General features: G+C 37.3%; 1 protein-coding gene across 1 annotated transcript in view; it reads left to right on the forward strand.

Moving 5' to 3' along the window:
* PREX2 (phosphatidylinositol-3,4,5-trisphosphate dependent Rac exchange factor 2) overlaps nucleotides 1–13,615 on the forward strand; it is a 276,462-nt gene that overhangs the window by 169,293 nt on the left and 93,554 nt on the right. The window contains 6 exon segments of the mRNA XM_038579474.1: nucleotides 2,963–3,023; nucleotides 3,025–3,143; nucleotides 6,070–6,164; nucleotides 6,953–7,035; nucleotides 8,182–8,272; nucleotides 8,914–9,042. Of these exon segments, the coding sequence (XP_038435402.1) occupies nucleotides 2,963–3,023; nucleotides 3,025–3,143; nucleotides 6,070–6,164; nucleotides 6,953–7,035; nucleotides 8,182–8,272; nucleotides 8,914–9,042 (578 nt within the window).

Raw genomic sequence — 13,615 nt, forward strand, 5'->3', positions numbered from 1 at the left:
CTTTTTCTGATTCTAGAATATTACAAACCTCTGCCCAGTCAGTACTGCTCCCGAGGTCTGCAGCTGTCATTCTAGGTTCTCAAGTGTCAGACTAATGGGTGATCTATAGATCACTTTATCTGGTGCCTACTTCCCCAGGATGAAGTTGATACTCCTATATCCCAGTCACATCTCTCATTCTTCTAGGTACCCTACTCTCTATACGGCTGTTTTGGGGTTTATGTTCACAAAACCTCTAAAGCCTCACAGACTTTAAACAACAGGATTTCTCTCTTGCTCATTCTCTATGCCCATCTGGGTCACAGGGTTTCTGCCCCACATTGACCTCACTCAAGAGTTCAGACTGACAAAGCCCCCATCAACTGGAATGTCTCTGATTGTCACATCAGTAAGAGGGAATGAGGTAGGTTTTATACTTGCTAAAAGGCTTGTACCTAGAAGGACTCCAGTTACCTCTGCTTATGTCATCCTGGTGAAAATAAGCTACATGGTCATTCTTACCCTCATGGGGTAGGGCAGGCCACCCAGCTGTGTGTGCAGGAGAACTGGGAGGTAGTGGACAACATCAATGATGCCTTTCCTCCCTCCAGAATGTATAAATCGATAGGCAAGGAGGGGATATTCTGATTATTTTGCAAAATATGTCTATACATGTGTGTCTCACTCACTCCGTCTCTAAAATGGGGATTATCACCATAATAATAGTCATACCTACTTCATAAGGAGGTTTTAGGAATTAAGTACTTAGCATAGTGACTGGCATAAGGGCTCAACAAATGTAAGGTCTGATGAAAATGATAAAGACTATTTAAGTCTCAGTTTAATAGACACGGGTGGATGCAGGATACTATATACAAAATCTTTATTCATCAAGGGTGTGAGGAGATTGGACTGCTCAAGATTTTAATTGAGAATTAATTAAAATCCTGAGTCCTAGAGTAGATAGCTAAATAGTGTAAGTGAGCAAAAGCGAAAGAAAACTATTTCTGTATGCACAAATATTATAAAGCTTTATGCATTACTATTACTTTTAAGAATCTAGAAATTTTATGCAAAAACATGGTGTCAAAAAACACTGTTTTTCTATCATTTGTTTGTAAGCCTAACACTTGTTCCCACAGGGTCAGTGCAAGCATGATTGCAGCTGTTTAAAATGAAAAGCAAATATGTGGACATAATTCATTTGACTTTGAAAAAAATGAGTATGCGCAGCCCCATGACTTCTAATTTTAAAGATACATAAAGCACAGAGTACTCCTTGAAAAATGAGAACTCCTGCATGCCCTTCCTCTTTGGTATTCAGAGTTCATCTGTCAGTGTAGTACAGAGCTTGGGTAATTGGAGTTAATCTAATGTTTTAAGCTTTTGGGCGGAGAGAGTAAATAAATACCCATCTATCTTCCAAGACATAAAAGTATCTCTGCAAATAGAAAAACTGTGCTTAAAATAATTTATAACTTCACAGGGCCTCGAGCAATGTAACACAGCCCCCTTATTTTCAGTGATATCTAAAAGCTATAAAATGCCAAAATACTATTATTCAAATGTTATCTCCCAATGAGACCTTCCCTGACTCCACTATTTGCAGCTCCATCTCCCTTACCTTCTTTATTTTCCTTCTTAACATTTGTTGCCATGTGATATACTATACAATTGACTTGTTTATGGTTTGTTTCTTCCCAGTAGAATCTAAACTCCAAGAGGACAGGGGCTTTTGTTTGTTTTGTAAACTCCTGTGTGCATAGCACCAAAACAATGCATGGGATAATAGATGTGTCTAATTAACTAATTAGTGAAATCTCTTAACAAATATTTACTTGACGTACAGAATTGGGTTTGACATATGGATTACACATAAGAGGTATGAGACAGTCCTGTAGGCAGGAAGTAAAACAAACATGACACTCCTATGGAAAAATGAGTGTAGAGATATGTACATATGTGCTGTTGACCAGAACCGAATGTCATCAGTACCTGGTAAATGAGAAGGTGGTTGTTGGCTGAAGAAGCCATGCAAGAGCCCTTTGTTAAGATATGGTTTAATTCATTCTGCAAGTTTTACGGTATTTCATTTGATAGCAAAGACCAATTCCACGTTTGCATGAATTTGAGTTAGTACTAACAGAAACCTTTTATGGGCCAGACGTTCAAGGTTGGAGTGATGGAATCCATGCTACTCAAAGTCCACATCAAGGGCAATGCCCATTCAGAAATGAAGGTTGTGTTTTAGTCTTCAGCCAAGTGAAAGCGGTTTTCATTTGGGCAGATTCACAACATGCCATTGTGACTAGATTGTGGATGATATGGCGGTAGCCCCTGCTGCCTCCTATCCTTACATTGTGTGTGACTCTTTTTAATGTCTTTGGTCTTGCTGGCCAGAACACCTGCTTTTATGAGCAGTGAGAAAGATTGGTCACAATATTCTCCCTGTCAAATAAAGACAGCTTGGGAGAAACCCAAAGCAGGGGTAGATGGGTTTTTAATACCTGAGGGTAAGCCAGTGAGGCTGGCTTAAGCACATTTAGTATTTATTTTACTATATGGGTAGCACATCAAAGCTTCCCAGGTAATTTTAGATCATAGTGATAATGGCTAGGGGACAGAAGTAACACATCTCTGGAATATATTCTCATTTCTTTGTCACAGAATCATATGGGCTAGACAATCTTATTGTCTTCATATCAGAGATGTCAAAGAGAATTATCATAGTATTGCTATGATAACAAATATAGTAAGTGCAGAACTGGGATTTGAACACAGTTTTCTAGTCTAAATTGTATGCTGTCTCTATTACTTATTCTGAGAGGGAAAAGTGAACTTTGTATGACCGTTTTGTAATGCAATCAAATATTTATTTTATGTCAAACAAATACTCTAGAAATATTTCTAGAAATAAGTTAAGGTTATCTGTAGCAGCCAGTTTGAAAACATGTACTTATTTTTTTTTAATATCACATTGCAGCCTTCTGTCTTCTATAACATATTCTCCTAAATTAGAACGTAAGACATCAGAGTGCATTAGTACCACCAGACAGTGACAACGAGAAGGGAGAAAGAAATAGCAAACGAGTCTGTTTTAATATGGCGGGAGACGAACAGGAAGATTCAGGTCATGACACCATCAGCAACAGAGACTCTTACAGGTAATTCATTAATTCCTTAAACCTATTGCATCAACACAGTCAAATGTGATTCCATATTTTCCACAAAGGTCTTGGGAAAAAAATTCTGATTATCATTTTTGTTTATTACCTTCACAAAATAACCACCACTGTTACCAACCCCAGACAAAGCAAAGTGGTCCTGTAGAATCTTTAAAAATACTCTTTTTTTTTTTTTCATAATTTGAGTCATTTGGAAAAAGCATTTTTTTCTCCAGCTCAATGAACCTAATTTGGAGGACTTGTTCTGTTACAGATTTTGTAACATGTATAGCAAATAAGCAAGTTGAGCCTATATTAAAATTTTTTTCCAATATCTGATTATTGGACTGTTGGGTAGTGAATAGAGGTTCTTTCTGTTGTATGAAGATTGAACTAATTTTATCCGTTTCGCCTCCATGACCAGCTTTGTGTATTTTTTTCTAGTCTTGCACACTTTCTAAAGATTTTTTTAAAATTCATTTAAGAGAGGGAGAGAGTGAGAACAGGAGCTGCGAGGAAGGTCAGAGGGAGAGGGAGAAGCAGACTCCCCACTGAGCAGAGTGCCTGATGTGAGGCTTGATCCCAGGACCCCAGCATCATATCCTAAGTTGAAGTCAGACACTTAACTGACTGAGACACCCACGTGCCCCTCTCTTACACATTATCTGTACAATCTTGGTAGGACTGCTATAACAGAGTGCCAAGGACTGGGTGGCTTACGCAGCACAAGTTTATTTATTTATCATCTGACATTTCTGGGACCAGAAGTCCATGATCAAACTGTCAGCAGGACTGTTTTTCTCCGAGGTCTCTGGAAGAAGGAATCAGGTCTAGGCCTCTCTCCTTGGTTGTAGATGACCATCTTTTTCCTGTTTATTCATGTCCTTTTCCCTCCAAGTATTTGCCTATGTCCACATATCCCTTTCCTAGAAGGACACCAGTCATACCAGATTAGGATCCCAACTAATGATTTCATTTAAACTTGATTATGTCTGTAAAAACCCTCACTCCAAACAAAGTCATATTCCTGGGTCCCGAGTGTCAGACTTCAATCTGTGGATTTTAGGGGGAGATGCAATCAGCCTGTAACACCTTCCCTCCAGTGTCTGTTGTCATCTGCCTACCATCACCCTTCTAACCATGGCTCCTCCAGTGAACTTCCTTAACTGAAAGTGCTTGTTCTTCTTTGAATCCTTGTCTTAACCAGCACTTCATTGAGAACTGTTGGCACTGGCTGTATGTGCTGCCTGTGTGGCTTCAGCATCTCCTGTCTTAATTTAGTTTAAAGATTTATGTATTTATTTTAGAGAGAGCAAGAGCAGGAACAGGAGGGGCAGAGGGAGAGAGAATCTCAAGCAGACTCCATGCTGAGCACAGAGCCCAAGGTGGGGCTCGATTACATAACCTTGGGATCATGACCTGAGCCGAAACCAAGAGTCGACTGTGCCACCCAGGCTTCCCTTGTCTTATTTACTTTAATCAAAGATGAAAACTCTCGTATTCACTGTTATTTTATCATATAGTGTTTTACAATGAAAAAATATTAAGTAATTATTATTAAAGTTACTCTCCTCAGAGATGTTTGCCACAAACTAATAGCTAGCATTAAAAATATTTTCACCAGACACATGGGAAACAGGATGATTTCACATAATTCCGCCCCACAGCCCTTTGTGGCACATACGGATTTTAACTCCATTTTACATCTGAAGGAGCTGAGGTCACAGGAGTTACTTAATTTACCTGTGAAACCAGGTGCTGTGGCTCATAGTTTCTCTCTTAACCACTGTACTATCCCAATTCCTAATGAAGAGGATTTTATCACATATATAAGAATTAATTATTCCTAGAGATTGAATAATATATAACACAGATTAACCACTTTTACCATTTCATTTACTTTTAGCTTCAAAGGATACCAGTAGACTGTTTAATAGGAACCTGTGGTTTTTTCCTCCAGTGGGAAATTACAAATCTAAAAATACTTTCTTACCTCAATGTCTAGTTATCAGATAATTAAAATTACCCTCCAAGTCTCCCTCTAGGCTAAACTGGAAATTCTAAATGTAAATTTAAAGTTAAATAAGTCATTTTTACTGATTCTGAGAGGAAAAAAGTATTTTGCCTCCTGCACTCTGAAATCTGTAATGTGTCCATATTCACACACAAAACTTTGAAACATTCTTTCCTTCACCAATGACCACTATGGAGCACTCACCAGATGTGGTGGCCTCTGCTGAGCTCTGAGGTGGAGACAGGGTGCCGGTCCTCTCCGGGGGAGCTCAGAATACAGTTGATGAGTTATAGTTTAAAGCTACCAGAAAGGGGGGGCCTGGGTGGCTCAGTTGGTTAAGCATCTGCCTTTGGCTCAGGTCATGATTCTGGGAGTCTAGGGATCGAGCCCCAGCATCCACCCCCCGAATCGAGCTCCCTGCTTGGCAGGGAGCCTGCTTCTCCCTCCGCTCCTCCCCTCCACTCCCCAACCCCCACTCATGCTCTCTCTTGCTCACTCTCAAATAAATAAATAAAATCTTAAAATAAAAAAGCTGTCAGAAAGAGTTGATAGGCAGAGATCATGAATCAGGACCTTGTCTCTATTCACAAATTAACTACAGACATATTGCATCAAATAGGTAATGATGAATTTTAAGTGCTGTTTGACTCCTAGCTTTCTACCTTCAGATTAAAAACAAAATGTCATCTGGAATCAGCTTACATGGCATAAGAGATTTTGAAATATGACTGAATTTAGATTTTTTTTAATGTAAGATAAAATATGAGTTGAGCAAAATGTATCTTCCTTGTAATTTTCTTTGAGACATATCAGTGAGTCTAACTGTGGCATGGCAAGTTTATCTAATAAGAACTGGCAGGGCAACTGGCTATTGCATTCCAGAAGTGACATGTGTCTCCTCCTCCTTCCCAGCGACTGCAACAGCAACAGGAATTCTATTGCCTCCTTCACCAGCATCTGCAGTAGCCAATGCAGCTCATACTTTCACAGTGATGAGATGGATTCAGGTGCGTTTGGCAGAGGCGTGTGTCCTGACACTAGTCGTCCGGGGAGACACATTTAAGGGATTAAATTGACATGCATTTTCACCTTGATTCAGTCATTCTTGGCAGCTACGAGTATGGCATGTCAGTCACATGTGCTGGATGCAGGCAACATCCCAATCCTGCTGTGAACAGAGTGAATTAAAAAGCGATGAAAGGCACAAATGAAGTCTGATCTTAATGTATATTTTAGGATTTTTCACGATACTACGAAGCATGCTAGGTACACAGGAAGCATGTTGTACTAAAACATTAGGCATTGTTGACTGAAGAGGTGGGATGGGCTTTGAACCTGAGGACTTTTGAGATGGTTAGGTACACCCCAACTGGCCCTGTATGTGGGTGATGGGTGATGGGGAGGGGAATGATGAGGAAAACACTGACTAATACAATTGCTCACAAATATCTGGGGTGTGTTCTGATCAAAGACTTTGCATCCAGTTAGGACACATCTTCATTTTGAAATATGCGATTTATTTCAACTATTTAACCATTACAAAACTGCATCATTTGAAAACACCATTGACATAGTTTATATAGTATTTTTTCCTTTGAGGCACTCTGCTTCCACCTTTATTGCAAAGAGCAAGCATCTGATATCCTAGTTGCTATTAAATCTTTTGGAATTCTTTTTCTGAATCTAAGAACATGATGGAATAAGAGCTCATGTTTAATTATTATTTTAATTTTGTTTATATTAAAATATGTTAGCATGTTAAACAAAGACGGATGATTTATCTTTTTATATCTAGGTGATGAGCTTCCCCTCAGTGTTCGCATTTCTCATGATAAACAGGACAAGATACATAGTTGCCTCGAGCACCTTTTCAGCCAGGTACGATTGGGACAGTTACGGGTCTTTTTTTCTACAGACCAAACTGTCAGGAATCCCTTTTTCAGACATAGTAAAAAGAGCTTAGAGTAAGAATGGAAAGGCCTTGATCTGTCCCTCTGTCCCCATCACCTCAATTTCCGCAACTTAAAAAGAGAATAAAGATGGGACGCATGGTTGGCTCAGTGGTTGAGCATCTGCCTTTGGCTCAGGGCGTGATCCCAGAGTTCCAGGACTGAGTCCCACATCGGGCTCCGTGCATGGAGCCTGCTTCTCCCTCTGCCTATGTCTCTGCCTCTCTCTCTGTGTGTCTCTCATCAATAAATAATAAAATCTTAAAAAAATAAAAATAAATAAAAAGGGAATAAAGATTCTTCAACCAACAAACCCAAAGGATTGTTGTGACTAGCAAGTATTTTATGGTTCTTGGAAAAAGTACAGTTATAAACACAGGACTTACTCTTTTTATTACGTGTGCCTGTGTGAGATTTCAGAATTCTTTATGATGTTTCTTAGTTTATTCCTATTTTCAAGAAGCACAAGATTCTCTTGGTGCTTGTGTTGGTATTTTGCATTTAAAGAATTTATATCCATAACCGAAATTCACAATGTAGAAGTTTTTACCACTTTGAAAAGGATTACGATGATTTTTAGTTTTTTTAAGAACACTATAGGGACGCCTGGGTGGCTCAGCGAGTGGGCACCTGCCTTTGGCCCAAGTCCTGATCCTGGGATGCAGGGATCAAGTCCTGTATCCGGCTCCTTTGAGGAGCCTGCTTCTCCCTCTGCCTATGTCTCTCTCTTTCTCTCTCTCTTCTCTCGCTCTCTCTTTCTCTCTCTGTCTCTCATGAATAAATAAATAGATCTTTTTTTTTAAAAAAAAGAACTCTATAAATCTTCTTTTGTAAAGTGATATATAAAGTATATTTATATTTTATATTAATATATGGTAGGATAGTAAGAAATTTTGCAAGTGTTACCAGTGAGTTTATTCCAATATTTTATAAAGATGAGTTTTGAGAGCATCGTGAGTTTGCAAAAATAATTGTGGCATTAAGACAAAAATATTTTACAAGATTTATTCTTAGAAATGTATATTATATATTATGAGAAGTATGTAACTTTCAGAAATCTCTGCTATTACGATAGGTGGATTCAATTACCAATCTCCTAAAAGGGCAAGCTGTTGTAAGAGCCTTTGAGCAAACCAAGTACCTCACACCAGGTCAAGGATTACAAGGTAAAGTTTTAAAAAGTTACTACTAGAAGCAATTGGGAAGCAAAAGTGGGAAATAACATAGTAATGAAGCAAAAGCTTAGTGTAAGTAGAAAATGGCTGTTCGTGTTTTGTGATTCCCTTTGTATTCTGTTTTGATAATTTTTGAATATATATAAAAAGTCAGTATAGGATCATATAGATTTATTTGCAAGTTTAAAATGTGCAATCCCTATAGAGGCTAGAATGAATATAAATGAGTTAATTGAAGAGATGTAAGTGTTGCATTGCTTTTGCTGAAACCAGCATAATGCCTACTTGTTTGTAGCCCATTGTAGGGGAAATGGTTTTGGGAATGTGTGTGTGTAAATAGAACAGCCAAACAGAATGAGATCTAGAGCTGACACTTTCTAACATCTAATTTCAGACATTGAAAATAGAGTTTTTATAAATTTGCTTCTTTGTTTAGACATTTGTAAGAAAATAGTACTAAGGTTAGACTTTTTTTTTAAGATTTTACCAATTTTCTCCTATAATACAACTAGAGAAAATACCACCATGCTAATAACCCAGAACAACAAGGATGAAAGAGGATTCTGAAGCTCAGAGGTTTGTTACCTGGTAAATGACTGAGACTTACCAGAGATTTTTCTGTGTTTATTTAGAATTTCAGCAGGAAATGGAACTAAAGCTGAGTTGTCCCAAAAGGTTAAGGCTTCACATCAAGCAAGACCCTTGGAATCTTCCCAGCAGTGTCCGGAATCTTGCTCAGAACATCAGAAAATTTGTTGAAGGTCAGAACAAAAATCAAAGAGCATTACATAACTTTAGCAATAATCATTTAAAACCAAAAGTTCAGTAATGCCCTGATTACTTTTTTATAGTGTTTCATGTTATGAGGAAAAGAATGGGAAAGGATAAGAGAAGGAGGAAGCAAAAGAAAGAGTAAGATTGTAGAGCCTGATGTTCCAAGGATCTAAATGATGTAGACTGATCTATATTGACTATAAAGACTAAATGTAGACTGATCTCCATGGTCTAAATCATGGGGAATATTCTCAATGAATAAAATAAAGGCTCATACTTGGGAAGACGAGTGGAATGTGGGGAGAGTTTCATATTTTATAATATGAAACAATATCAGCAAAATTTCTCAAAGATTAACAAAAGTCATGAAGCTAAGTTTTATGGGAAGTCTAAAAAATTAATTGTGAGTTTGTGAGAATGAAAATAATAGGGTAGGTTACATTATTGGTTTTTAAATTTCTTTTTCATGCCTAAGTTGTTATTAACTAGCTGACATTGTTTACTCAACATCCTATAATGGATACAACCTAGGAGAGGGGATATAATGCTTCAGGACAACTCTAGTGTGTCTGATTACATGTTGTTTAGGGTCAGAGTATTAAGTAGAAAATTCTGAGAGTTTCCAGAACAATTATGGTGAAGAAGTTGAAATGAGAAATTTGTTTACTTTTTTAAAAATGCCAAATTCAGTGATTTTATTTCCAACAGTAGACCAGTGGTTGGCAATGTCTGGAGATATTTTTTTGGTTGTCACAATTGTGGGTGTGCTACTGGGATCTAGTGTGTAGAGGCCAGGGATGCTGCTAGACATTTTGGAATCTACAGGACAGTCCCTCACAACAAAGAATTATTTTGCCCAAAATGTCCATAGAGATGAGGTTGAGAAACCTCTACAATAAATAATTATACACCTGAGTTTGAATTTCTATTCCTCAACTGTCCGTATGTCAGTTGGATGTGGTAAGTAGTGCTCAGAATAGCAGCATACCCCTAGTCACTGCCATCTATTTTAGGGTAAATTAGAGTTGTATACTTTGTTGACAAAAAACAGCTCTTAAATCTGGTAAGTGTCTGAGCCTATGACATAACTCCTTTGGGCCTCAGTTTCTTCATTTACCAAATGACAGAGATGTGTATATGTTCTGTGATTACTAAGTCTTCTGCCTATAAATATACTCTAGTATAACAGCTTAGATACTCATGAGAGATTAGTAGAGGAAGAGTTTGTACTCCAAATAAATCATGGCAATTCTATTGTGTGATGAAATGTTTTGTATTTGATAGCTGGATCTTGGCTACATTTTATTTTATAGCTAAATATAATGGTTACCTGTGACACATTATAATATCATATTTATTGAAAAGTCTGAATTTCATACCTCCCAAACTAATGAGCAAAAATGATAAATACATTTCTAAAAAATTGCTTTAAAGATTTTAAACATATATTTTACTGAGTAAAAGGTTTTTGTTTTTTTCCTTTTTGCAGAATAAGTGCAAGTATCATAACACTCCTAGAAATTATAATTCATGAATCTAAATGCACTTGTTCTCTCTACCCCTGAAACTAATAATACACTATGTGTTAACAAACTTGAATTTAAATAAAATCTTTAAACAAATATAAATGCATTTGTTCTCATCATCTTTGAAAGGTTTTTTAGATTATAGTTGTTTTCAGAGTAAATGCAATATCAATTAGGAACAGAGAAATCTTTAAACCTTGTTTTGTTTTTTTGAGGAGTTTTCTCTTTAAGATATTAACCTTTTCTAATGTGGATAAAAAGCTTAATTTTTAATTATATTCATTTTTAAAATCTTACTTTCATCTTAATACCTTTTATACCCTCAATACTTCATATCACAATAGGCAGCTGTAGGAATGGTAACTATTTACATATATTGATGGATGTATGTTGTGAGTATGGATATCACTCTTGGTCATGGGAGCTGGTTGAGCATGATTGGGTGTGCTGAGAGTCTTCTGGTAAATGGTGTGGGTAGGGCTCTTTGCAGAATTTAGGTTACATCCCTGGTTGCCAGTTTCAGTGAGATGCAGTTATTCTTTGGAAAGTGCTATGATCATCACTATGCAAGGCGAATCTTTAAAAAATGATTAACCACTAGTTCAGTCCAATGGACTATCAAAGAAGAGGTCAAGCTACCACTTCCTGGTAATCTGTGTGTGGTCTCATCCTATTATACAGGATGGAAGCAGCAACATCAAGATCCTTGCAATCAACTGCTTGTTATATGGAGGTACTCTGAAGTAACCTCACCAATTCATCATGAATTTATTCTGTTCAACTTAAAGTAATTTTCATTCTATTTCCCAGTTGTCTTTATATAGGTGATTGTTTAATGAAGGGTTAGGTCTTGACTAGAAGCTCAACATAATGTTGCCTTCCAGAATTTTGTGGCTTAGATATGTAACTGAGGTAACCCCATTCTGATGTTCCTGTAGGGGAGGGAAAAAGTAATGTTTTTTCCTTCTACCTTTCTAGATTCTTTGCCTACGGACCTATAATTTGTCAGACAAGAGACAAATTAAGATAAATAAATTTATTTAATATGTTTTGCATGATATGAGAGCCTTTGTAAGGAAATGAAGACCAGAAGAAATGTTAAACCTGGATGCTTTTATACCAGGTTTGATGAAGAGTAGAAAGTTTTGGAAAAATGTAGGACAGAAGTGTATGCACTAAAGGGTAGTTAACTGGGAAATTTGCCAAGGCCTGTTCCTCTCAGTGTTCTTCTGTCTTTGGAGATAAGAACACTTCTTTCCTCTGGGATTGGGAAGGCACTTCTCACAAGAGGGTTTTATGACCAGATTCAGCAGAGTAAGGGGAGGTCAGAGAGTTTTCTATACACCTGCTTTTTATGAAATTCCATTCAGCTTAAAATTTTCAGTATGCCAAATTGCCATGTTTGGGGGTAACATGTTCTGAAACTCATCATTCATTCATCTCTGATTTCAAAATATCCTATCAAGTATACACCAAATGGTATCAAAATATAATAATTATAATAATTTTATGATCTTTATATAGGAAGTGCTGTTACAGTATCATTCTGTATCATACAGTATCACACTGTGACATTCATGCATTCATATCATAGCCTGCCAAACTGAGTGTAGAAGAGAGCAGAAAACATAGTGGGATAAATGAAGGATAGATTCATTTTGTCATGTCACTAAGTACTCAGATAAAGCCTAGTTCCTGCTTAATATTACGCTAAGTTATGGTCTCAAATTATCAGCCGATTGAAGATATTTATACTTGATTAACACATGGTAATACTGTGATTTATAGTAAGAAACATATATTTAGTCCTTGTCCCCTTCCCTGTCACAGATTCCCTAAAACTCTTGGAATTTCTTGTGATGAAAACTATAAAGGTGTCTTTCATTATCCCAGTGAGGTTTCCTTAGAAAACCTCTAAGGAAGGGAGTTGGTTGCCAAGGAAACCAACCATTTGATTAGAGGGTCCCACCCCCAACTTCAGGGAAGGGAGAGGGGGCTAGAGGTTGAGTTCAGTCACCAGTGACCAATGATTTAAATAATCATGCTTATGTAGTGAAGCCTCCATAAGATCTCAAAGGGATGGAGTTCAGAAAGCTTACGGGTTGATTCTAGAAGAGTGGTGCATTTGGAGAACACGGAAGTCCCCCACCAATTCCCCATACCTTACCCATTGCATCTCTTCCATCTGGCTCCTGAGCTGTATCCTTTTACAATAAACTGGTGATTTAGTAGGTAAAATGTTTCTCTGAATTCTGTCAGCCACTCTAGAAAATTAATAAAACTCAACAGAGAGTCATTGAAACCTCCGATCTGTAGTCAATTAGTCAGAAGCATAGGTGACAACCTGAACTTGCAGCTGGCACCTGAATTGGGTGGGGGCAGTCTTATGGGACTAAGCCCTTACCCTGTGAGACCTGATGCTATCTTCAAGTAGATAATGCCAGAATTGAGTTGAATTTTAGGATACCAGGTAGTGTTGAGTGATTGCTTAGTGGTGTGGGGATAAAAAACACACATTGGAATTGGTGACAGAATTGGATCCACCATCACCTTAAATTCAAATGTTTGTTAGTAAACATGTTTTCAATTCTTGCTCCCTACAGAAATTGTATTCTTCTCAAAATTTCCCATTATTTCAGTGACTTACTCCCCCCCCTCCAATATCCCAAAGAGCTTCTTCCTTCTTTTTTTAATCAAAAGTCTCCAATTTCCCCCCTTGTTTTTCTTACCTCAGTCTTTGGAATAGAGTTCTTGCTAATCCTCCCATCTGTATCTTTTCTGATTTATATAGTACGGTATATTATATTCATCTTCCTAAAATACTGTGTTCATAATTTTAGTACCCTGCCCCAGAACCTTATAGTGATTTTTGTTAGATAAATCTAAACTCATCGATCAGATGTTGGATGGCATTTTTCAGTGAGGTTTCTAATTTTATCTCAATCTCAGTCTCTAAATGATCTAGTAAAATCTTTTCTATGCTAGATTGTTGAATATTTGGTATTCACTCTTTACTATATTCTCTTGTTAGCAC

Source organism: Canis lupus, chromosome 29 (assembly GCF_011100685.1).
Source record: "Canis lupus familiaris isolate Mischka breed German Shepherd chromosome 29, alternate assembly UU_Cfam_GSD_1.0, whole genome shotgun sequence".
NCBI lineage: Eukaryota > Metazoa > Chordata > Mammalia > Carnivora > Canidae > Canis > Canis lupus.